Source organism: Carcharodon carcharias, chromosome 13 (genome assembly GCF_017639515.1).
Source record: "Carcharodon carcharias isolate sCarCar2 chromosome 13, sCarCar2.pri, whole genome shotgun sequence".
Taxonomy (NCBI): domain Eukaryota; kingdom Metazoa; phylum Chordata; class Chondrichthyes; order Lamniformes; family Lamnidae; genus Carcharodon; species Carcharodon carcharias.
The window spans coordinates 18,194,285-18,221,033 of record NC_054479.1 but is presented as its reverse complement, the minus strand read 5'-3'; the positions used below and the strand labels follow the sequence as shown (position 1 = coordinate 18,221,033).

Here is a 26,749-nt window from a genome sequence, read left to right as displayed (position 1 = left end):
TCTGTTAAGTAACTGCCTTCTTAAGTACATTGTGAAATTGCAGAAGATGGCATTATTTATCATAACATACTAATCAAAAGTATGACAACTTAGCCTGTGTGTTAATCACACCTCAAGGTATCAAAAGTGTTTAAAACAAAGAGCAGTCTTTTCTTGCTGCTTTCATTTGAGGTGGAACTAAGAGATTATAAGTACATCCAATTCAAAAACTTCTCTCACCAAAAAAGGTTAATCCTTGACCAACCTTTGAATTCCCTCTTCCAAGATTTAGGCGACATTCATAATCTTTTAAAAATTCATTTATGGGATGTGGGTGTCACTGGCTAGGCCAGCATTTAATGCTCATCCCTAATTACCCTAGAGAAGGTGGTGGCGAGCTGCCTTCTTGAACTGCTGCACCCCAAGTGGTGTAGGTACACCCATAGTGCTGTTAGGGAGGGAGTTCCAGGATTTTGACCCAGTGACAGTGAAGGAATGGCAATATATTTCCAAGTCAGGATGGTGTGTGGCTTGGAGGGGAACTTCCAGGTGATGGTGTTCCCATGCATCTACTGTCCTTGACCTTCTGGATGGTAGCGGTCGTAGGTTTGGAAGGTGCTGCCTAAAGAGTGTGGGATCGTTCCTGCAATGCATCTTGATGATGGTACTGCTGCCAGTGTGCGTCGATGTGAAGGAAGTGAATGTTTATGGAAGGGGTGCCAATTAAGCAGGCTGCTTTGCCCTGGATGGTGTCAAGCTTCTTGAGTGTCGGAGCACTCATCCAGGCAAGTGGAGAGTATTCCATCACACTCCTAATTTGTGCCTTGTAGATGGCGGACAGGCTTGGGGGAGTCAGGAGGCGAGTTACTCACTGCAGGATTTCCTAGCCTCTGACCTGCTCTTGTGGCCACAGTAGTTATATGGCTAGTCCAGCTCAGTTTCTAGTCAATGGTAACCCGCCAGGATGTTGATAGCGGGGGATTCAGCAATGGTAATGCTATTGAATGTCAAGGGGCAATGGTTAGATTCTCTCTTCAAGGAGATAGTCATTGCCTGGCACATGTTCGGCATGAATGTTACTTGCCACTCGTCAACCCAAGCCTGGATATTGTCCAGGTCTTGCTGCATTTGGACGCGGACTGCTTCAGTATCTGAGGAGCCATGAATGGTACAGAACATTGTGTAGTGATCAACGAACATTCCCATTTCAGACCTTAAGATAGAAGGAAGGTCAGGGGAGGGGAGCGAAAAGCAAATCACTTGCACTAGAGGGTCCTTGGTAATTCACATAGGTCTTGGAATAAAATCTTCTCACCAAACCAGACCTTTAATGACTTGTTAAATATTCTCTTGTCACACTGTACACTGAACCTCAGTGATGACTAGCATTACAGGTTACTGTGCAAGGTTAACATTACCTCTCAAAGGAGATGTCTTTTGTATCAAGGCATGTAGAAACAATTGGGGATGTAAGACGATTTGCAATCTGATCCTTTGTTGGTTTTATGGAGGATAGTGTGAGCCCTTGTTGCTCCTGTGAGAGCGAAAAGTGTTCTCGGTCTATGACCTGGTTATCGTGGTCTACCTCTATAAACTCTGCTGAATCAGCTGTCATCAGAAAGGAAATCAAGGCAATCTTAATGGTAATGAGAAACTTAACAGGATATCATTGTAATTATAAAACCATTTATATAATTAAATGAAAAATATTTAAGTTAGCGAAGACACATGGGTTCAGTTCTGATTTCTTTTGGCTTTAAAAACTTTCCTGATACTGATTTTCTCCCTGCATCATTTGAAGTCACTAATTCACACTGGGAGTACATCGTCACAAGGGTGGGCTGACCTCCTGTAAAAATGGAATTCTTCATGTGTGAACCTAGACAATTTGTGCCTGCGGATTATGTGGCAATGAGAATCATCACAAGTAAACTTGATACTGTCCTTTTCCAAGGTGCATCCATGCACATTTTCCAGCAGGTGTTAAGCTATAGCAATCAGTGGGGGGAGCCTTGCCTGATTTTTCCCCTTCCCCCAATTCCAAGTCAATGAGCACAGAGGAGAGAAGCCAACTACAACACCGCTAATGCCATCCTGGTTAAGATCAGTGCTGAAAAAGGATGGAACTGAGATCTATTTAGTTGGTATGACTGGGAGTTGAACAAGGCAATGCATTTACCCACTAAATGAAGATTTGATGGTCTTAATAGGCCTAATTGCCTTTCCTGCTCACTATACACTTAAGAATTCTGATTAGTTAATTGCTTGGTTTGCAATGTGGATTAATATAAATGAAAGGGGAAAATAATTTTAAAGAACAAAAGCTAGCTACTTGACCTTGAAACTTACCCTTGCCCTTAATAATGTAGCTGCGATGTCCAATAATACTTACCCTTGCCCTTAAAAATGTAGCTGCGACGGCCCCTTTCCCACTTCATATTCTCGAAGTTCAGTAAGGTTGTATCCACTCGCAGGTTGGCACCACTCTTCCACACACGGTACACATCGCTTGGGCACATCTTTGACACAAGGGGAACTGGGAAAATTGAGAAAAATGGAGGAAATGTGTAGAGGCAAAAGGAAGGAAGAAAGAGAGTGGGTTCATGAGAGAAAGGAAAAAAATAAATTGTTTTTATTCTTGCATTTTTAGAAACCTTAACTACCATGAAGCGTGTGCTTGTAGTGAAAATATTACTTTTGTTTTGGTGTTATCTCTTTACATAGTCACAATTCACAAAAAGTTTAAAAGGTAACTACAGTCAAATTGTGTCACCACTTTAAATTGATACAAATTTTGAAAGGCTTTGTCAGTTGTCCTCAAGGTTAAAACCTTCAGAATGCAAGCAATCCACATAATTCAATGTTGTATGATTGTTTTAACTATAAGCACGATTGACAATTACAGTGGCTTTTTTTAATATAGATATCTATTATTCAAATCCACTTGATCCTGGCAACTGTTTTAGGGGTACTTCTGTTGATTCTTTCACATCAGGAGGAATTCAAATGTTTGGGTCCAGAAGTGGACTTGAAACTAAAACCAAAGGCATCAACGGATGATCCTACTTCTCAGTGCTTTGAGTTACTATGAGACTCGGTGGAGGGAGCGACACCAGCTGAGTCCAGCTCAAATAGACAAGCAATAGATTCTTACTGGATCCGATCAAATTATCTCACAGTGTTAATCCTTTCTCAGGGTTCCCTTTTCCAAAGACTTTGTTCTCCCTTTTGTGAGGCTTTAATGTTGACCATGATCAGCATCTTGGGATGTTCTACAATGTCAAAGGCACTGTGTACATATAAGTTGTCATTCCAATGCATCGTAGCATAGGGTAATATGGAAACCTCTCAATCTTTATAAAACTCATAAATAGTATGTAAATGATTGAGAATTTAATTCAACCTGACAACATATGACCCATAGACTTTAATACAAAATGCAGAGAGCAGTAGACCTTATACTTTTATTCTGTAAATTACAGTAGGCCTGCATTTCACAATATATTGTAATTCGTTGTACATTGAATGTTCATAATTGTGCAATATTTTTATTTTAATGATTGTATAACATTGTTATAGACAGTGTAATTACTTGTTTCATCATCATAATTCAACACATGCCGCCATGATGATTTTTCAATAAACCATATCTATCTGAGACAAGACCCAAGCTGAAATGAATTGTCTTCCTATTGCATCTCCTTGCACCCAGCACAGGTAGAAGCATAGGAGTAGGGTGTCTGCCCACTTTCTTGGCTGGAAAAAAAAAATCCACATGGTGGCAGAGAAGGAAAAGGTCATATCACTACACAATTTTTTGTACCTTGGAAGCTCCAACAGTCAGAGCAGGGTCCATGCTCACAATACTCACATTAACCTCATAATTTAAGCTATGCCACTGTCATAGCAAGAATCCAGATATCAGCCCTTATAGGGGGAGAGTCACTTCAAGTAGCTCAATACCTTAGTAGTTCACTATTAAGGCAGCTCTAACTGGGAGCAGATGATCCTGAAAACAAGAAAATAAAAGCCACCCGCAATAGCTTCACTATCAATTTTGACATTTAGAGAATTAGCTAATTTAAAAACACTTACTCCAGCTGGTAAACTCCCATTTCATCTCCACGTAGAAATCAGAAGTCTGTTAAGATAATTTTAAGACAAGCGGAGATTAGGCACATCAAGTATGAATGTAGTAATATCAAAAAAGTGTATTAAAATTTTTTAAAAAGTTGAATCCAGAGTCTAAGAGTCCTAAGCCAGTTAATATAATTAAAATATATTGTAACATTCAGCAGATCAAAAAACAAATATTTTAATTTAAGTAGTCACTACTGAGAGATCACCAGGGGAACCAACAATGAAGTGTGACAAAGTCAATAAAGTGCCAAAGTTAATTTAGCAACACAGTCCATGTCCCTTTACATTATTCTCAGTTATTTTTAAGCACAGTAGATTAAGAGTCATTTTGAAAGGGGAGAAAATACAAAAAGTCAGGAAGTGAGGGATTTTGTTTTTGATTGTTATATATTTATTTTTATAAATTCAACCCATTTAACTGTACAGTGTTGTCTTCTTCCCACATGAAGGTCAAACAATCAGCTTCATGACACATAGTTCGTCCCATTAATCAAGTCACTCCAGTGCTTTTATGATTGCTTCATTAGCTTCTATGCCCATTCTATCTCATCAGAAGCAGATGATAGTTCAGCATTGGCCTTGTCCAGGTTAGGTTTGGCAGCAGTTATGTCTAATTCGTCCAGAGTTGCTGCTTCTTCAGCCAAGAGCTGAACAGATGAATCTGCATTCACTGTCAAAGAACCACTGCTCACAAAATACTTGGGCTGTGCACTCTCTTCATCAAACACAGTTACAACTCCAGGTTTTAGCACTTGTAGCGTGGGTACATGGGCAGGGAGAATGCCAAAGCTTCCGGTTAGTGTTGGAACATCAACTTGCTTCATGCTGCCTTTATTATAAAACACCTCAGCGGGAGAGGCGAATGTAAAAGACATCTTAATGGCCGAGGAAGCTGATGATGCCACAGGCCCTGGTGAGAATTGCCCGGGCCAGGTGCAGCTGCTTAGGGCAGACGATGAAGCGAATTGTGGCTGTGAACATCCCGGGGTTTATTATTGCTGGGAAATTGACTAATTTATCAAGTGGCATCAGGTATTCCTAGGTTAGATGGAGCAGGGGTTACAAGTCAAGCTTCCTCCAGTGAACCCAAAAATGCCCAACTTCATAAAAAGCATTTTACAATATTGTGCAATATTACCATTTTCCCATTCTGGTTACCTTTATAATTTTATCTTAATTATCTCAGCTATGCGTTCTTTACTCACATCTACTTGTGGTCCAATTCAATTTGCCAAATTTAGCCAAATGGGTGCAAAGGCATTCACTCATCCTAAAAGTCTGGGCTGAATTTTAACCTAGCACCCTCCACAATGTGATTGGCATTAACTTAACTAAAAAAAAATTACTGCCCATTTTAAAGATTGGGACTTGGGCACTGCTGGCAAGGCCAGGATTTATTGCCTGTCCCTAGTTACGTTTTTTCAGCTGGTGGTGGTGGTGAGCCACCATTTGAACCACTGCTGACCATGTGCTGTCAGTACACCCACAATACTGTTTGGTCAGGAGTCCCAGGATTCTGCTCCAGCGATGGAGCAACATTGGAGCAACTGCTCCAACAGTGAAAGAACAGTGATATATTTCCAAATCAGGTTAGCATTTGGTTTGCAAGTGGTGGTATTCCCACACACCTGATTCCCTTTGCCCTTCTAAGCAAAGGAGGTTGCAGGTTTGGGAAGTAGTGACGAATAAGCTTTGACGAGTGATATCAATCTTTCAGAAGCAATATCTCTTAAACAGACCAAAAATTTTCTGAGCAAACATAGAAAGGCAATAGGGGTGATCCCAGTACTCAGTGCTTTGAGTTACTGTTCAAAGTTCAGAGGATTCAGTTTACCCAAACTGGGAATGATCAACGAGGAGACACAATGCATGTGTTTAAGGTTACAAAGATAGGATGGAAACTAAGCAGTGCTGTTTCTAAACACAGAGTTTATTATGCAATTCCTGCTATGATGTAAATTGAAGTTGAGCCAGACATATCAGGAAAGTCCCCAGAATGTGCAGGGCTGACATCTCAGCAGTTGAGTTCTACAAGACGCTAAATTTTGAACAGATTTATGTTCTGAATTTAATTCTGAATACAGAATCACAATTGAAATGATAAGCCATAGCTGAATGACCTTTATCATATCTAAAAACCTATACCTATGATACTAAAGCTTGAATGCAAGAGCAACCTTTACCTTTTGTATCCTGCTGAGGAGTTCTGGAACTCCATTCAGCTGTGAATTTATTCGATTATAATCTCGATACTGAAGAATTTTCTCCAACAGCTCAGGATCTCCTGTGCTGACTGCCTCTTGTAGAACTGAAGTGGGTGAAGTGTTAAACCAATAATTAGAAATTGAGAATATGCTTACAGAGATCTTCTAAGACAAGAATGGATAGACAAGACTGGTACCTATTACCCTCCATGGTGTCAAAAACAAGTTGTCTTTATGTGGTATCTTTAACGTAGTAAAGCACATCGAGATGCTTCACAGGAGCACTAATAAATAAAATTTGATACCAAACCAAAGAAATATTAGAGCAGATGACTAAAAGCTTTATCAAAGCTGAAGGCACAGCTGTCGACGGTGGAGCGATTAAAATCAGGGATGTGCAAGGTATCAGAATTAGAGGGGTTCAGAAATCTGCGAGTTTGAAGTTTGGAGGAAGTTCCAGAGACAAGGAGAGGAGAGCTAAAGAGTTTTATGCCAAAGTGGCATCCTTTACAAATATTCTAACATCTGGCTGGCACCAAGTTAGTTCATCGCAGCTGAGGCAGCTGCTGGTGTGTTACAAAATCGGGCTCAATGCCCATGGGTTAGGGAACAGAGTCAACTAGGATTCCTACTCATGACTGTTATCAATTAATCCTTGCTGGACAGGACTGGGCTCATTCAATTTGAATGGAAAAGTGAAGTCGGGTGGCTGATCCACAATGCCAGTTTTATGTCTGGAGGTCACGTCGATAATCTACTTCAGCATCTTTAGAAGAGGGGAACAAAGTGTAAGGGGAAGAAAAATTAGAAATCATTCCAACCAATATGGATTCTAGATGATTTCGTGTCTTTACAGCCTCTGCCTTAAATACGGTTTCCTTGCTACTCAACTCCAACAACTAATTTGAACTGAACACCCAGCCTGCTTTTCAACCTCTATCTGAGTTCAAACTCAACATCTATCCATCATGAAGATCGCTTAATTCCATCTCCATATCATCCTGCTTCATCCCCACCTCAGTCCTCGAAACATTTTTATATCAGATTTCTCCAATGCACACCTCGCCAGCCTCCCATTCTCTGCACAAACTCCAAATTATCCTAAACCCACCTAACCGTATCCTGTGCCAGACCAAGTTCTACTTGCCCTTCACCCCATCCTCGCTGATGTCTACTGGCTCCCTGTCTCCCAATGAAATGAATTTAAAATGCTCATGTTGAAATCCCTCATTGTCCTTGCCCTAGCTAGCTCTGCAGCTTTCTCCAGCCCTATTGTCCCCTTGAGTCCTCCAACGTAAAGATTTTGAGCATCCTGATCCCTTTAGTTCCCCTACTGCTAGCAGAACCTTGTGCCACATTAGCCCTTCCTCAAATCTCTCTCTGCATACATTCGTGCAACTCTTAAACTCGCTTTTCCACAAAGCCCCCTCTGCTAAATCTTCCACCAGGTTCTGCCCCCATTCATCTACTTTATTTTTCTCCCTCGCCTCTGAAGCATCTTAATGTTTTTTTACTTTGAAGATACCAAATGAATGCAAGTTTTTATACCGTATTTTATATTGCACCACTACTCATGCAACTCTCAGTAAATGGGCTGTTACAGCCTCTTTGTAAAAATGAGGTAATAAAGTGAAAAGTCCATTGCTTTGTTGTGACAGTCAGCCCTGGAGAGCCAACCAGTTCTTCCCCATCATTAAAGAAGGCTTAAAATCCATCAATTAAAAAAAAAATAGGTCTGTTGACAAACTGAGAGAACAAAGCCAATTGTCTGTCAAGAAACATCCAAATTCAGGCCTGCTTAGCAAGGCTGCTAGAGTTAATTTTGATTCAGATTTCCAGTGCCTGCAGTATTTTTGCTTTTGTGCTAGAGTTAACATGTGTTTTACTTAAGAAAATCTTCCTCTTCCCGGGTTGTTTGGTTTATTGCTGTACTGCCACCTGACCACAGACTATTAGGATGTGGAGTAACATGTTCAGTTTCTCACAAGTTTCAGCGTTTCTTGTCATGTTGGAAGTTAAGCATTTGTTCAGGTTGGAGGCAAAAAAAAGGAGGGAAAAGCAGGGCACCGCATAGGAGCGATGGGTTATATTAAAAAAATACAAATTCCCTGACATTTTAGGCCTTTGGAGGTCTCGCCTCTTCTTCTTTCTTGTGAAAATGGTGCTTCCCTCCTCCACTTCCTCCTCAGAGGCTTTCCCCACATGCCCAACACTGTCTTTGTTTCTGTGCCTTACGTTGGCTTGTTACTAAGCCTGACCTGTCCATCCCTTGGCATTCTCCTTGTCGACAGAGGCATTGTTTCGAAGTAGCACAATGACACATTCCAAGTGTCCTAGTGAGACAGCGAGATGCAATGGCGTCCGACCTCGTGGATCAACTGCTTCAATATCATGCTGCAAGGACAAAATGATAGTTATCTGATATCACAAAGTGCCGAAAATTGTTTTTGAAAATGGTTCAATGTGCATCACAATGTGGCACTGATCCACAAACCAGGAAAGTTTCAGGTTCAGTCCCTGGTGTATCTTGAGTTAGCAGATAGCAGAAAAGGCAGTGGAACCTGAGCTATGGGAGGCATGAACAGAGCTTACTGCCCTCTAGCTAGGAGAGTTTAAAAATAAGTAATAATCAGAGTCCAGACTTCTGATCCCTTTCCAATGACTCCTGTTCAAAAAAATGTGCGTGCGCTGATGTCGGATGAGGATTTGATCAGGTTCCGTTCCAAGTACATTCAATTTCTCATAATCTATTCACACTCACTGTCTAGGCTCGCGTGTGACTTTGGGCCCTTTTGCAAAGATGTTCAAGAGATAACGAGGTAAAGAAAGAGGAAGTATTTAAAAGGTTGGCAGTGGTCAAAGTTGAAAAGTTACCAAATGGGAGACATCCCAAGTTTCTGAGGGAAGCAGGGGTGGAAATAGCAGAGGCTCTAGCCCCATTGCTAAAATCCTTCTTGGATACGGGAATGGTGCCAAAGGACTGGATGGCTTCAAATGTTACACCCCTGCTGAAGAAAAAGGGGAAGGGATAAACTTGACAACTACAGTGGTGGGAAACTTTTAGGGAAATAAATCTGAGACAAAATTAATTGCCGCATGGGGAAACACAGGTTAATTAATAAAAGCCAGCACAGATTTATTAAAGGCAAATTATCCCTGTCAAATTTAAATGAGTTCTTTAACATAGTAACAGAGAAGGTAGATGAAGCTAGTGTGACTGATGTGCATATGGACTTTTAGATGGGGTTTGAGCACCACATAATGCAAATTTGGTAACAAGTGTATCCCATGGGGTTAAAGGGTGAATATAGAATTGGCTAACAGACAGAAAGAAGGCTAGAGAGAAGTTTGCAGTTGTGTCCCCAGGGGTCGTTATTTATGACCACTGCTTTTTTCGATACATATTAACAACCTGAATTTGGATATAAAGGGCATAATTTCAAAGGGTGCAGATGACAAAAAAACTCGGTCATATAGTAAACAGTGCGAAGGATAGTAGCAGTCTTAACAAGGACATAGAAAGACTGGTGAAATGGCAGACATATGCAGATGAAATTTAATGCGGAGTAATGTGAAATAATACATTTTGGAAGGAAAAATGAAAGACAAAATAAACTAAATAGGACCATTTTAAATGGGGTGCAGGAACAGAGGTTGAATTAAACAAGTCTTTGAGAGTAGCAGGATTAGTTGATCAGGCTGTTGAATAAAGTATATTGCACCTTAGACTTTATGAATAGAACACAAAAGCAAGGGAGTTATGCTCAATCATTATAAATCAATTGTTAGGCCTCAGCTGGAGTAATTCTGGGCACTATACTTCAGGAAGGATTTCAGAGGAAAGTTATTAGAATAGTACCAGGGATGAGGGACTTCAATTATGTTGAGAAACTGGAGAGGTTCCGATTATTCTCCTTGCAGCAGAGATGGTTACAGTGAGATGGTCAAAATGATGTAGGGTTTTGATTGAGTAAATAAGGAGGAACTGTTTCCACTGACAGGAACCAGAAGGCACAGATTTAACAACTGACAAATGAACCAGAGGGGAGATGAGAAGATTTTGGTTTTTTTTCAAATACAGCAAGTTGTTATTACTTGAAAGGATGTGGAAGCAGATTTAATAGTAGCTTTCAAGAAATAATTGGATATAAAATTGAAGGGGGAAAAGGGCAGGAATATAGGGAAAGTGCATTGATGGCTCTTTCAGGGAGCTGGCACAGGCATGATGCATGTATTGACCTCCCCTTGTGCTGTTTGATTCTCTAACTATATTAAAGGGTTAAGTAGTCAATGCCTTCTGGTAAAGATGGTGAAAATGGTGAGGCCAAAAAATGTATTCTGATTCAGTGTTCTTCAGCACAAACTTGGATCGATTCCTCATCCCTCCAATTATCAAAAAGGGCAAAATAAAGCAAATATTAACAAGAATAGAGAAAACTGGGTGGGAAACAAAACAATCATGCAAATGCAGATAGAATCACAGATTTATATTTTACACTCAAAGTGTGACATTTTTAAACAAAAGAACTATACATCATTTACATGTTTTCCTAATTTAGGCAGAGAAAAAGCTAACCTATATGTTACTATGATTCAAACCTTATAACGATAACTTCTGATGTTGGAGAAATAGAGATAATATCCATGGGAGTACCAGTTACATACAGAATTTATTAAAATGATAAATGACATTGGCTGACTCTGCCCTCTGTTTCCATAATAAACAGACTTCACATTATATAATTGTAGAACTAATTGTAAATTTGTACCATTCCTCATTGTGGAGGGGAACTTATGGCTTTTGGAACTGTCCTTTCTTTCCACCTCACTCTGCAGGCCATACGCAGAACATAAATAGAACAGCTAATAGAAAAAGATTTACTTAGGGACAAGATAATAAAGCATGAATTGCGGAAATGAAAAAAGGTATTTCAGCCTATCAAGTTTGTTCTTCTCTCAGCCAATGTATTTTTACTTGATTTTTCATGATAGGGGAATTTTATTTTAAATCAAGACTGGATTATGTGTTGGTCTCATATTTCTATTATTCATCCCCAAACTTCTAACCAGATAATCAAAGGAACTAATTTAGCTTCAACTGTCTAGCTTGAGGAAAGAGTTCTAATCTTGCCTTGAGAATTTTTTTAAATGTGCTGGCCTCAAAAGTTCCAATCAAATAGCCTTTGACATTAACTACTCGTATACCTCTGAACATACTAAACACACCTACTTCAATAACAACTGAACGGAAAAGGGACCAGTTTGTTTACGAAATGGTGAAACTTTGGATATTTTCAGTTCAGAAAATTCGATCTTCAAGACAGTTTTAGCCTCCAATAATAATTTCATCTGTAAACACACAATAAGTTGTTGGAGTTTTCCAACAGTTACTGCGAAGTTAAACTCCTTTCCGATTGTGATCATACATGGAATAAAGCCTTATCCATTTGTATCAGTGACCTACCTGTTTCAGTTCTTTCTCAGCTTCTCTGTACTGATTGTGCCAGACCAACAGGTGAAGTTTGTATTTATTCCTGATGTCTTCCAATGAACACATCCTAGTTCTTCGGCTTCACCAGGCAGTGGACCCCCGCCCTGTCCCCTTTAACCCTCTCCCTCCAAAACGAAACAGCAGCGGTGGGAGGTGAAAGGAAACCAAAAACAAAACTTCTCAAACTTTCCAACACAAAAACTTTACAGGAAGAGATACACAACAAGGAAATGCAATCCGTCCAACTTAGAGGAGAGGGCAATGAAGGCATACAGGCAGCTCTTTTAATAGCTGTTGGCATCTTTGCCCACCCGTGCTCTTACAAAAGTAAAAGTTTCCATGTATTGCTCCCCGAACGATCCTAACTAAGACTTTGTTTCATTTTCCTAAACTATTAACCACTTAGAGACCATCAGCATCCCCTCGTCCTCCTTCACAGTGTGGTTCGGTCCAAACTGAAGTCGCCTGTGCTGCCAGCAGGTAAACACTGCTGATAATTACCCTCTGCACCTACAACAAATTGACATCCACACATAGTTTATTCAACCAACCACTATAGTTAAAAGAATTATGTTACTTTTTGAAGAACAGAATGCTCTGTTCAAGGTTTTCCTCAGGAAACAGCATTCAATAATTTCAGTCCCCCCCTACTCCCCGAGTATTTGGATTCGTCGGATAGCGCATGCGCGGCAGCGGGCGGCCCTCCAGGATCCCAGGATGCCATTCGGCGGGTTTCCAAAGCCGCCGCTCGAGCTGGAGGAGAGTTTGACAGGAACTGCAGCCGGACGCCAACTTAACGCCGATGGCAGCTCGCCGTCAGGACTAGAACTTCGGACCTTTTACCTTTCCGGGCATCAGGCGTATTAAAAATCCAGCTTGAAAGAGATAATTGATCGACTGCCTCTGTCCATGTCGAAAAGATTGAGGAGTAACGACATCTGCGCCGACTGCAGCGTCTCCGGTAAGTCCAGTACCGGCGGCTGGGGCTGGGGCTGGGGGGAGGGGATGTAGAGGAAGGGCCCTTTGTAAAAAAAAAATGTTTTTAAACATCGAGGCTTATTGTGCTGAACACGGAGGAGGGGAGGGGGAGGGGAACTGGGAGAGGAAATGCAAGCAAGCCCCGGTCCTCTGTTGATGTAACGCGCGCGCGCGCGCACACACACACACACACACACACACACAGAGGAAGTGCGAGAGCTTAAAGATGCATAAAAACTACAGCCCAACCAGGATACAGTCAGGAAATATCCAGTGCCGGTTTGTGTTCTTTCATTTCCTCTCGTCCCCCCTCCTTTCACTCTGGGACCGTGTTACAAAGATAAATGGCTTTCAGTGCGCCAAAAAAATAAATAAATAAATCATCCCTCGCACCCACTTCCTCGAACTTGTGGCCTCTCTCTATCCACGTTGCACAACCCAGGCTTCAGCTGTTAACTGTTTGATTTTTTTTTTTCATGTCATAGATATGGGTTGTCAAGGTGGGGTTCGGTACATTACAAGGGTGCCTGGAGCACCACATTTCTGTCTCTTTGTCGGACTGCACATTGTTTCCTGTGGCAGCCGTTTGTGTGTTCTGTGCTTGATATCCCTCCTAAGATATTGACTCACAAGTTTGTGATTCATTGTTGTACTTTAATAAAATGCATTTTCTGTAAGGGTGGCACACTTTCCTTTATGTATCAGATTTTGGAAGTTAAGGAATTCCTATAAATGTATCAATATTTGCAGGTATCCCATGTAAAATAACTACTTAAATGTATACTGCCTTTGTGCAGAGTAATAAGCTTTAAGTTAATTACAAATACAACATAATGCAAATTACATCGAGTTAAATTATGATGAAAATGTATTTCTGTTCTCCCTCCAAAGCAGTGACAATTTGTCAGTTTTTGGTAATAATATCTTAATTACTAATTAATTTCTTCCTCAAGTCTTTGAAATCACAGATATTGTTCAATTGCAGAGTGTACCATACATTTTTCAACCGCATGTCAGCCAGTAGCCTAAAGCTACAGTAACAGAGTATTGAGTAATGAGACAGTTATATAAATTTATGAAGTGATATAAAAGAATTTGACATTTGTCTTGCTAAATTTTTGTATTTTGCCTCTCCTCCACTTCTACTCTTCTGCTGTTTCTAAATTATCAGACTGCTTGAGCAACATCCCGGACTGAAATTTCCTCCAATTAAATATGGAGAAGACTGAAGTCATTGTCTTCAATCCCTGCTACAAACTCAGTTACCTAGCTACCAATCCCATCTTTCCCCGGAAGCTGTCTAAGGCTGAACCAGACTGTTCGTAATCACAGTGTCGTACTTGACCCCAAGATGAGCTTCTGATCAATTTGATGCGCCACCACTAAGACTGTCTATTTCCACCTCCGTAACATCACACGACTCTGTCCCTGCCTTGACTGATCTGCCGCTGAAATCCTTATACATGCCTTTGTTACCTCGACTTGACTGTTCCAGTGATCTCATGGCCAGCCTCCTATATTCTATCCTCCCTAAATTTGAGTTAATCTAAAACTCTGCTGCTTATGTTCTTACTCATGCTCAGTCCTGTTCACCCATCAATCCTGTGTTTGCTGACCTATGTTGGCTCCCAGTTGTGCAACGTTCAATTTTAAAATTTTCATCCTTGTTTTCAAGTCGCTTCTTGGCTTTGCCCCTCCCTATCTCTTTAATCTCCTCCAACCCCACAACTCTCCAAAGTAACTGTGTCCATCAAACTCTGGCCTCTTGAGCATCTCTGATTTTTAATTGCTCCACCATTGGTGATTGTGCCTTCAGCTGCCTAGGCACCTAAGCTTTGGAATTCCTTCCTTAAACCTTTCTACCTCTCATTCATCCTTTAAGACACTCCTTAAAACTTAGCTCTTTGACCAAGCTTTTGACAATCCGCCCTAACATCTTATATGGCTCGGTATCAAATTTTGTTTTTTGGTGCTCCTGTTGGGCATTTAATTACTTTAAAGGCATTATATCAGTACCAATTATGTTCTATAATACCAGCCATTTCAAATCACAAGATTAAAGGAGACTCTACAAGTGCTGGACATATAAAATAAAAGAAGCCAGAAATACGGGGCAGGCTAGCCAGAAGCTGAAGGAGAAAGATGGGTTAATATTGCGTGAGATCCATCATCACTGTGTGTTGTATTTTTTGAAGTACTTTTATTTTGTTTAATAATTAGAAACTGTTAATATGACTACACCAGCTTTGTATTTATGAACTTATCTATTTTTGTAACGCACCATGGCTGGTTACTGTGTATTTTAAATAGTTCAGTAATAATTGAATGTGGTTGTCTTCAGTTTTCAGTTGCCTTTTTATCTGAAAATAATTAAGTTATTTTTAAGACTGTTGGTGCTGGTGAATGTGGGTTAGCTGTCATTTGATTGGGAGAGAAAACCAGCTCTTGGAGAGCCTAAAAGGTTTGCAGCATTTGGTTTGCAGTACTGCTGTTAGGAAAGGGCAAGAAATAGAGTTTGCTCTATTTCCCTGACAAAGGTTGAATGTATCTGTTGCCTTGGGGTTAACTCCCAGCACATACTATACAGGTTGAGATGATAAACTGAATACGTCAATATTTTTATTTGCCTTTGCAGTATGTGAAACTGTTAGACATGTGCTCAGTTATCTTTTGCAAAAGAAAATTGCAGGAGATTCAAGTTAGGTTTTTCATCCATTTTTATTTGTGATGTGAACCTCAATTTGAAATATATATCAGTCTATCTGTACCCTAAACAAAGGACAATATTTCAAAGTTGGTTTGTACACTGACTAGTATGTATGTCTTTTTTTTAAAATATTCCTGCCCTTTAAAGTGTTTGAATTATCTTCTCTAAAGGCCTGCAAATTTCACTCCTCAAAGGGCAATGATTGATTTTACTTTCCAAGTTTCAGTTGAAAATGTATGTGACATTCGTCCATGCAAAATCAGTGCATTCATCCCAGTATCTTGTTAGTCATTCCCACGTCTAATCCTTTGTGACTATATTATTTCTTTCCTACCTGTTAACTGTCTCATTGTCTATGTTTAAGATATTTCGTATTTTTCTTTTACTTCTCCAAATTAAAATAAAACAGCTTACAAACTTCAATTATTTGCAAGTTTTTTTTAACAATGTCTATTTGCAACAAAAAGTACGAGCTGCTTTGGTTAATTTTAGATTGCTCCTATTGTTCATCTACACAGTAAGTTAATTGCAATTGCAAGATGGCAGAAGCCAGGTTTTGCCTTGAGGAAAATAAAGTCTTGCAAGAAAGAAAAAATTGTATTTATATAGTGCTTTTCACAACCACCAGATGTCTCAAAATGTTTTACAGCCATTGAACAATATAGCCATTGTTGTAATGTAGGAAATATGGCAGCCATTTTGCCTTCAGTAAACTCTCACAAACAGCAATATGAAAATGCCCAGATGTTTTGTGATTTAGATTAAGGGATTATGATTGGTCAAGACACTGGGGATAACTCCCCTGCTCTTCTTTGAAATAGTGCCATGAAATCTTTAACATCCACTTAAGCAGGCAGATGGGGCTTTGTTTTAATGTCTCAGCCAAAAGATGATACCTCTGACAGTGAAGCACACCCTCACTACTGCACTGTAGTGTCAGCCTTGGTTTTGTGCTCACGCTCTGGAGTGGTACTTGAACCTGAGTGTTTCTTCAAGTTTCACTTGGATTTCAACAAGCAATCATGACTATGTGAACTTTTCATACCATTTCCTCTTGAATTGTGGAAGAACCTAAACAGTAATTATTAACTGTGTCCTTCAAAATATTGGTCTGGTAAGGAGAAAACATTCTGAGCTACACATTAATAGGATGTTGGTAACAGGCCTGCTACTGGTGGTGAGAGTAATTTGATGTCATGCATTAAGATTGTCCCACAAAAAGTGGCAGTGTGCTACATTGAAAAGTATTGGTTTAAATGCATTCTCTTTAGCCCACCTCCATAGAATCACTATGCTAAATAATCCTAGTGCTAGCACTGGTGCCATCCATACCACTCTTTCCAACCACTTTTTTATTTCTTCATGGGATATGCACCTCACTGACGAGGAATGGTGATGTAGTTCCAAGAAAGGATGGTGAGTGACTTAGAGGGGAGCTTTTCCGTTGTTGCTGTTCCCCATGCATGCACTAGGTAATGACAAAACGCTGTTGGTTTTCTGATATGTAGAATAGACTGTAAATGATGTATGATCTCCTGTACAAATTAAGTACTGTTTGAGACATATCGTGGAATACACAAAATATTCCTGATGTTCTTACACTACTTTGAACTGAAAGTTTACATCAGTAAATTAATTTCAAAAAGGCTATAGGCTCATAGCGTGTTTTAGCTTGCAATTGTTGAGATTTTAGATGAAATCCTTCATTAATTAGAATTTAGTTTCTGCAGAACTTATGTACTGTCAAAAGTATGGCAAAAACCCCCTTGTTGATTGTTCTCAGACAGTGAAGTCATTGAAAGAAGTTAGAGGATGATGTAATCCTCCGCAGTGTGTCTGTATGATCAATCACCATGTTCTGTCTAGAGAAGTTTAAAAAGGTGACTAAAGGTACCTTGCATGATCATGACTATTTGCATCACTTATTGTCTCTGAGGCTCCACTGGCTTTGGTAGAGTTGTCTTGCAATGAAGGCTCCTGGCGGAAATGCATCCGGCTAACTTAGCAATTAGTCCCTCGAGCAAATGTTTATTTAAAGATAGATGTAAGTGTTTTTACAGACTTGGGCTTTAAATTATTTAATTACCTGCCCTCCTCCAACCATCCTTTTAATTACAAAGTATATAGATGTATATGGGTGTATAAACGTGGAAGGAGATAGAGACATACCTGGCAGGAAATAAATGGTAAGGTTGCAAAATAGAATATAATTTTATGCCAGGCTTTTAAAACATTGTTGAACATATACTGTTTATGGCAGATTTCTGGCCCTGTCTTTGAGATCTGGAATCGTGCTTTATTCCAAAACTGACCTAGAAACTGGAGTAACTTCCAAATCCTTTTTCAAATCTATCTAATAAATTGATATGTTTATGTGTGAATGAAATTGATTCTCTTTATTTCCCTGTTCTCTTCTTTCCCCACCACCCCCCATCCAACCCAAATGAGCTGGAACACAGTGCTGTGAACCACTCGTGGTCTTCCAGGATCTCAGTCAAGTTGACCTATGAGGATTGGTAGATTACACAACTAAGCAGGAATTGTTGCTGAGCCACATCCCGACCTCTTACCCAAAGTCCTGCACTTTTAGGAGTATTTGAATAGCTATGAAAAGCAGGAATCTTGGCTGATTTTCCACTCCCTACACAAGGGCATGGAATTGTAGCATGACAACTGCTACTTGGTTGATATGATCTAACTCAGCATAGACTAGGGATCCAATCTGGGACCTTTCTCGTTAGTGTCCTCCAGCAACTCACTTTCTGAATCACTTGATCTGTATGAAGAATGATTTATTTTTCACTTATGCAACCACTATTTTGTGCAATAGTCCCACATCTCTATTAACAAGAATCTCGACGTAGTTATCAATGGGACTGGAGTTACCAGCTTTTGACTTTACACAAAATCATGAGAGGTGTATTTATAAATCATTTAGATGAACACAAATCTACTTGCAGGGAAGTGCAAGATTTTAAGCAGACTGCATTCAACATCACAAAGTTTGAAGGATTGCTATTTTGGATATGGTAGATTGTGGGAAGTGTAATCCTTCTTATCCTACAGATGTGATGTATCTCTTGTGTTTATTTTCTTAGAAGTAATTTCTTGGATTCACTAGTAGATCTCAGAGTTGTTCATAGGCTGACGAGGCCCATAAAAAGAGGAATTAGCATTAATGTAATACCTTTCACTTCCTCCCAATGTCCTAAAGCATTCCGCAGACAATTAAATTCTTTAAAGTGTAGTATTCTTATTCTATAGAGAAATGCAGCTTCCACAAACAGAACATGTGACTAGTTAATCTGTTATAATGGCGGCGGTGGTAGTGGTTCGGGGAACTTTTTTTAATGCTTTCACTGGGTGTGGGCATCGCTGGCTAGGTCAACATTTATTGCCCCTCCCTAGCCAGGAAGGGTCTCAGTTTAACATTGTATCTGTAAGACTGTACCATTGACATTCCAGCACTTTCTCAGTACACCTCAATAGACAGAAAGTGGCCAGTTTAACACCTCATTGAAAGACAATACCTCTGGCAATGCAACGTTCTTTTAGTTAAAAGCAAAATACTGCGGATGCTGGAAATCTAGAACAAAACCAAAAATACCTGGAAAAACTCAGCAGGTCTGATAGCATCTGCAGAAAGGGATACAGTTGATGTTTTGAGTCCATATGAACGTTCTTTTAGTACTGCTTTGAATCGTCAGCCTAACAATAGAATGGCATCAAAGATTGAGGTTGGAAGTGAGATGGGATAGAGATGAGGATGTGCTAGGATACTGAAAAATAGAGGTATTTTTGTATCTCTGTTGGGTTGTATACAGATTGAAACAGAAGACCATAAAACATAGGAGCAGAAATTAGGCCATTCGGCCCATCAAGTCTGCTCTGCCATTCAATCATGGCTGATAAGTTTCTCAACCCCATTCTCCCGCTTTCTCCTCATAACCTTTGATCCCCTTACCAATCAAGATCCTATCTATCTCGGTCTTAAATACAAGGACTAGGCCTCCACAGTCTTCTGTGGCAATGAATTCCATAGATTCATCACTCTCTGGCTAAAGAAGCTTCTCCTCAACTCTGTTCCAAAAGGTCTTCCCTTTAATCTGAGGCTGTGCCCTCGGGTCCTAGTCTCTCCTACTAATGGAAACATCTTCCCCACGTCCACTCTATCCAGGCCTTTCAGTATTCTGTAAGTTTCAATCAGATACCCCCCCCCCCCCCCCCCCCCCCCCCCCCCCCCCCACACCACCACCACCACCACCACCACTCATCCTTCTAAACTCCATCGAGTATAGACCCAGAGTCCTCAAACATTCCTCCATATGTTAAGCCTTTCATTCCTGGGATTGTTCTCATGAACCTCCTCTGGACCCTCTCCAGGGCCAGAACATCCTTTTTGAGATACGGGGCCCAAAATTGCTCACAATATTCTAAATGTGGTCTGATCAGAACCTTATTAAGCCTCAGCAGCGCATCCCTGCTTTTATATTCTAGTCCTCTCAAAATAAATGCCAACATTGCATTTGCCTTCCTAACTGCCGTGTCAACCTGCAAGTTAACCTTAAGAGAATCCTGGACTAGGACTCCCAAGTCCCTTTGCACTCCAGATTTCTGAATTCTCTCCCCATTTAGAAAATAGTCTATGCCTCTATTCTTCCTACCAAAGTGTATGGCCTCACACTTACCCACATTGTATTCCATCTGCCACTTCTTTACCCATTCTCCTAACCTGTCCAAATCCTTCTGCAGCCTCCCTGCCTCCTCAATACTACCTGTCTCTCCACCTATCTTTGTATTATCTGCAAACTTAGCCAGGATGCCCTCAGTTCCTTCCTCTAGTTTATTAATGTATAAAGTGAAAAGTTGTGGTCCCAACACTGACCCCTGTGGAACTCCACTAGTCACCGGACCCCATCCTGAGAAGGACCCCCTTATCCCCACTCTATGCCTCCTGCCAGACAGCCAATCTTCTATCCAAGCTAGTAACTTGCCTCTAACACCGTGGGCTCTTATCTTACTGAGCAGCCTCCTGTGCAGCATCTTGTCAAAGGCCTTCTGGAAGTCCAAGTAGATAACATCCATTGGCTTTCCTTTGTCTAACCAACTCATTACCTCCTCAAAGAATTCTAACAGATTTGTCAAGCATGACCTCCCCTTGATGAAACCATGCTGACTTTGCCCGATTTTACCATGCACTTCCAAGTATTCTAAAATCTCATCCTTAATAATGGACTCTAAAATCTTACCAGTATCTTGCTTAAACCTGGGCAGACCTCCAAATCTCATATCCAGTCCTATTCACCATTGACTTATATTCAGGGAAAAAAAATACCGTGTCCAACCCATCTCACTCGCCTCTGCCCTCACACCTTCCTCTCCCTCCCAGAACCATGATTGTCCTCACTTTTCATCCCACCAGCCTCCGCATTCAAAGGATCATTCTCCGCTATTTCCACCAACTCCAGCATGATGCCACCGCCAAACACATCTTCCCTTCAACCCCTCCCCTGAGGGTATTCAGCAGGGACCGTTCCCTCCGGAACACCCTGGTCCACACCTTCATCACCCTCAACACCTCATCTCCCTCCCATGGCACCTTCCCATGCAACCGCAGAAGGTGCAACACCTATCCCTTCACCTCTTCCCTCCTCATTGTTCAAGGGCCCAAATACTTCTTTCAGGTGAAGCAGCGCTTCACTTGCACCTCCTTCAATTTGGTCTACTGCATTTGCTGCTCCAGTGCAGGTCTCCTCTACATTGGAGAGACCAAATGCAGACTGGGTGACCCCTTTGCGGAACACCTTTGGTCTGTCCACAAGCATGACCTAGACCTTCCTGTCGCTTGCCGTTTTAACACTCCATCCTGCTCTCATGCCCACATATCCATCGTTGGCCTGCTGCAGTGTTCCAGTGAAGCCCAACGCAAGCTAGAGGAACAGCACCTCATCTTCCAATTAGGCATTTTACAGCCTCCCAGACTTAACATTGAGGTCAACAACTTCAGACTATGAACACACTCCTCCATCCTCACCCCCTTTATAACCCATTTTTCAACATTCATTCTCATTTCTTAATTTTTATTTTTTATCCACTTATTTTTATTTATATTGGTACTTATTCATTGCTTTATCCTATTTTCAATTTTTTTCCACCATCGTCCCCACCCCACCCCCACAAGGGCCATCTGTTACTTGTTCATGTTCTTTCTAGGGTACTTACCCTTGCCCTGCCATTATCACATTCTGCTCTTTGACCTTAATGCCACCACTAGCACCTCCTTTAGCCAGTATCACTATCATTAACACCCCTTGTTCTTTTGTCCATGACACCTCTGGCAATCTCTCCTTGGCCTCCACCTATTGCTGGCCTTCTATCCAGCTTCACCCCTCTTAAAAAGTATAAATTTCATTACATTTTACTTCTCTTTAGCTCTGAAGAAGAATCATAAAAACGTTAACTTTTTTTCTCTCCACAAATGCTGTTAGACCTGTCGAGTTTTCCAGCATTTTCTGTTTTTAAAAAAAATACCCACCTCTGTTTCTGTTTTAAACTCATTGCTGCTGAAATCCTCATTTGTCATGTTCATTTCCATATTTTTTATATACCCTCTAGTGAAGAGGGCATATAATGGAGTTGCATCATATGCATTTCTGCAGGCAAGTGAGACCTGTAGACCTGCATATGACATCAACTCCATCTCATCCAGAGCACCACCCCTCTCCTCCTCTTGTCCCGCATAAAGCCCTGTTCACACATCAGCTTATTCCCATTGACCTTAATTTGCTATCCATCCCTCAGCATATCAACTTCAAATCCTTGTCTAGAAATGCCTCCTCTACAATTTCTGCCACCTTCAATGCCCACTTTTCTGTATGTCTATTTACACACTTTGGTCTTCCAATTCTAGAGTACTGTGACCTCCTCTCTCCTCCCCCACCAAATCCACCAAACACACTATCTTTACCTTCAGTTGTCTTGCCCCCACTTTCTGGAAATCTCTCTAAATCACCCTTCTCTGCTTTAAAGCTCTCCTGGAAACCTAACTCTTTGGACACTTGCCCTAATTTTCCTCAACACCAGCTTAGATCTAGCTTCCTGTTATGAAGTGTTTTGGGACATTTTGTGAGGCATTGCTTTAGCAACTTGCGCTTATGTAAAACTAACAGAAAACCAACATAAGATAACACACAATTAAATTTAGGAGAGCACTTGAAACGCCATAGCATACAGGGCTACGGGCCAAGCGCTGGAAAATGGATGGAAACTGTGATTAGAATAGATAAATGATTGATGGCTAACACGGACATGATGGGTCGAAGGGCCTGTTTCTGTGCTATGTAACTCTGACTCTATGACTAAATATTTACTCCCTCCACCACTGGCACAGCGATGCACGATGCATTCCAGCAACTTGCCAAAGTTCCTTCTGTCAATGGGTCAGGCATGTTTTGAAGCGAGCACTGAAAATCTGGGATCTGCATTTCCCAAACCTGTAATGTCTACCATCTGGAAGAACAAGGGCAGCAAACACACAGGAGCACGATCACCCCCAAGTTTCCCCCCAAATCATGCACCATCCTGACTTGAAAATATATCAATGATCCTTCAACATTGCTAATTTAAAATCATGGAACTCCCTACCTTCACCACATGGACTGCAGCGGTTCAAGAAGACCCTCGCCACCATCTTCTCGAGGGCAATTAGGGATGGGCAATAAATGCTAGCCTTGTCAGTGACACCCATGTCTTGTGAATGAATTTTTAAAAAATACACAAAAAAAATTCATGTTATCCATAGATAAATTAGGATTACAGGAATGTGGCATTAAAACAGAAACTCATGGCCTGCTTGTGGCACTCTCCCTTGTTTACCTTAATTGGTAATGTTACTTCTGTGGGCTGAAATTCTAGACTAGACCTACACTTTGTGCACATGCACAGGCAGGCCAGAATCTCTGGAGATAAAACAATCTGCTTTGAGTGTTTAACCTGCATACCTTAGATCTTCCAGTTTAGAGTGATGAGGAAAATTACTGATGGGGTCACTTTACTCCAATGCTACTAAGCAATTGTTGTAGCCACATGGGACAGGTTCTAGTGTCTGGATTCAAAAGCAAGAAATCTGAGATAAAAACAAAAAATGCTGGAAATACTCAGATCTTGTAGCATCTGTGGAGAGAGAGAAACAGTTAACATTTCAGGCTTGTGGCCTTACATTGGGGTTCTGTTCATTACTGCCATTGGCAGAAGGGAGTTCCAAACTCCCACCACCATCTGCATGTAGAAATATTTCCTAATTCCAGTCCTGAATGATCTGGCTCTATTTTTAATCTATGTCCCCTAGCCCTAGACTCCTCAACAGGTGGAAATAATTTTTCCAACTATTCTGTTTCTCTTAAAACCTTGAAAATGTCAATCAAGCACCCCATAACCTTCTAACTTCCAGGGAATGCAACTCTAGTTTGTGATCTTTCCTCCCAATTTAATCCTTGGAGTCCAATTTATAATTTTGATAAAGCTGTGCTGCATTCCTTTGAAGGCCAATATATCATTCCTATGATGTGCTGCACGCAGTTGAACAAAGTACTCTGTGTTGCCTTACTTGGGCTGTATCGCTGTAGTTTGTATTCTAGTATTCCAGTTATAAAGCCCAGTATCCAATAAGCTTTTTGATTATTTTCTGCAACTGTCCATGACATTCTAATGATCTATATGTCTTGACCCCCAAAGTCTCTTTGGACCTCCACCATTTTCAGCTTTTCACCATTTAGAAAGTGTTCTATCCTCTTTAGGTCTAACGTGAATGATCTCTCACTTACTTACATTGAAATCAATTTCCACATTTCTGCCCATTCACTTAATCTATTAATATCTCCCTGTAATTTAATGCTTCCATCAACACTGCTCACATTGCAGCTTATTTATTGGTCATTAGCAAATTTGGATACGTGATTCTTTAGTCCATTGTCTAAATCATTAATAAACACAATGAATAGTTGAAGCCCTCACACAGTTTCTTGTGGGGCACCAGTAGTCATCTACGACAGCTTTTATTTATGTAGTGCCTTTAACATAATGCAACATCCCAAGATGCTTCACGGCATTACAGAACAAAGTATTGACACCAAGGCACATAAGGATACATTGGGTCAGATGATCACAAGCTTAGTCAAAGTGGTAGTTTTTAGGAAGTATCTTAAAAAGGAAGGTGAGGTGGAGAGGTATAGGGAGAGAATGCCAGAGCTAATTTCAGCTAACTAGAATACCTGGCCATTGTCCCTGCTGTTTCCTGATACTCAGCCAGTTTGCTAACCAGGTCAATAATATGCCATCAATTCCATGAGTGGGTAGAAAATTGGGAGAGAGGCAAAACTCTGGACAGGCAGCCACATCATTTAACCAACAAATAAAGGGAGTGTTGACAGAAATTTGGGAGCAAGCCACTCACACTTGACTTCTCAGCAACAGAAACATAAAAATCAGGTGAATTGAGGAATCGAGGAACAATCTAAAACAACAAATCCATTTTTAAAAAATGCTTTTAATGTTTACATTAAGTCTGCATTTCCCAGCTTTTTTTGGAGTGATTCTGTTAAGTAAATTAAATTAGTTATATTTCCTCTCTTTACATTTCCTCACCTAACCACCCCCCCTGCCACACCCTACCCAACCTGACATTAAACAGAACAGTGAATATAGTGAACACTTGTTGTTTGGGTACCTAGTCATTTTGATTTGTAGCACAAACTGAATTTTTTTTTGTTAAATCTGTGTATGCATTTACTTCCTGTTCAGCTTCGTCACAATTTTTGCTCACAGTTTTATGCATCAACATTTTCAATCGGAGTCGCAGAAAATGTATTGAGTAGATTCTTTTTATTCTTAATTGTCTTTCTGTCTCTTGCTTAATCCACAGCAAAAGGCTGACCATGCCAGTTCTGATAACTATTACTGCCAAGTTCAAATTTATAATAAATTGGTTAGGGAGAGGCGAGAGAGCTGAGTACATGTATTGCAGAAAAAGGCATAAGCAAACATTCACCTGTAGCCTCCAGCTGCAAAGTTTCCAGTTGTTTTGAACATTGTCATAAATTCCAGTGAGTGGGTAGAAAACTCAGTGTAAAATCCAGGGATGTGTCTCTTAAAATTTGTGATCTGAGACACTCTTCTCCTGACCCTCTTCTTACTCTGGTTATTCTGTCACAAAAGTGGGACCTATTCACAGGACCTGTTTTTTATTTGTACAGTGCATGCCTCATTGTTCAGCAGTGCCAAAATCTGCAGATTTTAAATTAAAAGTTAAAGATGGCATTGTGGTTTAGATTCAAACAGAACCCGTTCACTTTTTCTTCTTGGAATTGTGGGATTGTTTTTTGAGGTTGTATCGAGTCATTAATAGCTAATTTTGACTTGACCATGTTGAGCGGTGATGCTAACGTCCACTTTCACAATATTACCTGTGTCGGTCCCTATAATCACCCTCTATGCCAGCGGTGTGCTGTGTATGCTTTCTCTCTATCTCTCTATCTCAGAGGTGCTATCCTGTAAAAGTTCTTGTAATAATGTGTGTTGTGGGGACAGTGTTGAGACCATCAGTGTCACAGATAACAGGAAAATCAATGAAATTTGGAAAAATTTTCTTTGGTTTAGATAGATTTCTCTGTCCCCTTAACACTAATAACACAATACCAGCATTGATTCTGTGGATTAAATTAAAGTGTTGCTTGAGGTGGAAAAGCAATGTCACCAAACCAATTTTTATGGAATTTTAAAACAAAACAAATTTATGGTAACTCAAGAGAACAATTTAAGCCCTTTCCCTAGTACACCTCTGAGTTTCATCAAGTCTGTAAGAAAGTATATTTTATCAGCTAAATTCAAAGGCAGAACTTGTTTTAATTCCTATTCTTCGATGGTTGTTTATGTGAGCTCTCTCTCTGCAGTAACAGAGCTAGGCATGCTAAATTCTGGGACTATTTGTGCTGTGGAATTGTATCCTTTAGGGACTGGATTAAAACATATTTCTAGCGACACTTCTAGATCAATATAATACAGGCTGGGTGCAGATTAAACCTCCTTTTACTACGCAGTGAAATCCCTCTAAAGGATATGCTGGTTAAACAGTAAACTTAATAATCTATTTTGGGATTGAGATATGAGGGCAATTATATGACTACCTTCCTGTAACTTCATTCTGAAAAAAATTAAAGCTTTTAAGAGTCGGAGTTTTACAAAATATTAGATATG

The 26,749-nt window shown here is 40.4% G+C and overlaps 2 protein-coding genes across 13 annotated transcripts in view; one reads left to right on the top strand and one right to left on the bottom strand.

Annotated features, from left to right (window-relative positions):
* The window catches only part of ankrd13a (ankyrin repeat domain 13A), a 30,399-nt gene extending 18,072 nt beyond the window's left edge, over positions 1–12,327 (bottom strand). The window contains exons 1-6 of one of the 2 annotated variants that reach the window (XM_041202448.1): positions 11,788–12,327; positions 8,582–8,717; positions 6,303–6,427; positions 4,075–4,120; positions 2,372–2,515; positions 1,398–1,587 (exon numbers count right to left, since the gene is read on the bottom strand). In XM_041202448.1, coding sequence (XP_041058382.1) covers positions 1,398–1,587; positions 2,372–2,515; positions 4,075–4,120; positions 6,303–6,427; positions 8,582–8,717; positions 11,788–11,880 — 734 coding nt within the window. In that variant the 5' untranslated portion in view covers positions 11,881–12,327. The other variant, XM_041202449.1, reaches the window with a different exon arrangement.
* Positions 12,328–12,518: 191 nt separating this feature from the next.
* Positions 12,519–26,749, top strand: part of git2a (G protein-coupled receptor kinase interacting ArfGAP 2a) — a 79,372-nt gene continuing 65,141 nt past the window's right edge. For 5 of the 11 annotated variants that reach the window (XM_041202447.1, XM_041202443.1, XM_041202441.1 and 2 more), the window contains exon 1: positions 12,520–12,775. In XM_041202447.1, coding sequence (XP_041058381.1) covers positions 12,724–12,775 — 52 coding nt within the window. In that variant the 5' untranslated portion in view covers positions 12,520–12,723. Of the gene's footprint in view, positions 12,776–26,749 lie in introns of all 11 variants that reach the window. The other 6 variants (XM_041202438.1, XM_041202440.1, XM_041202442.1 and 3 more) reach the window with 4 other exon arrangements.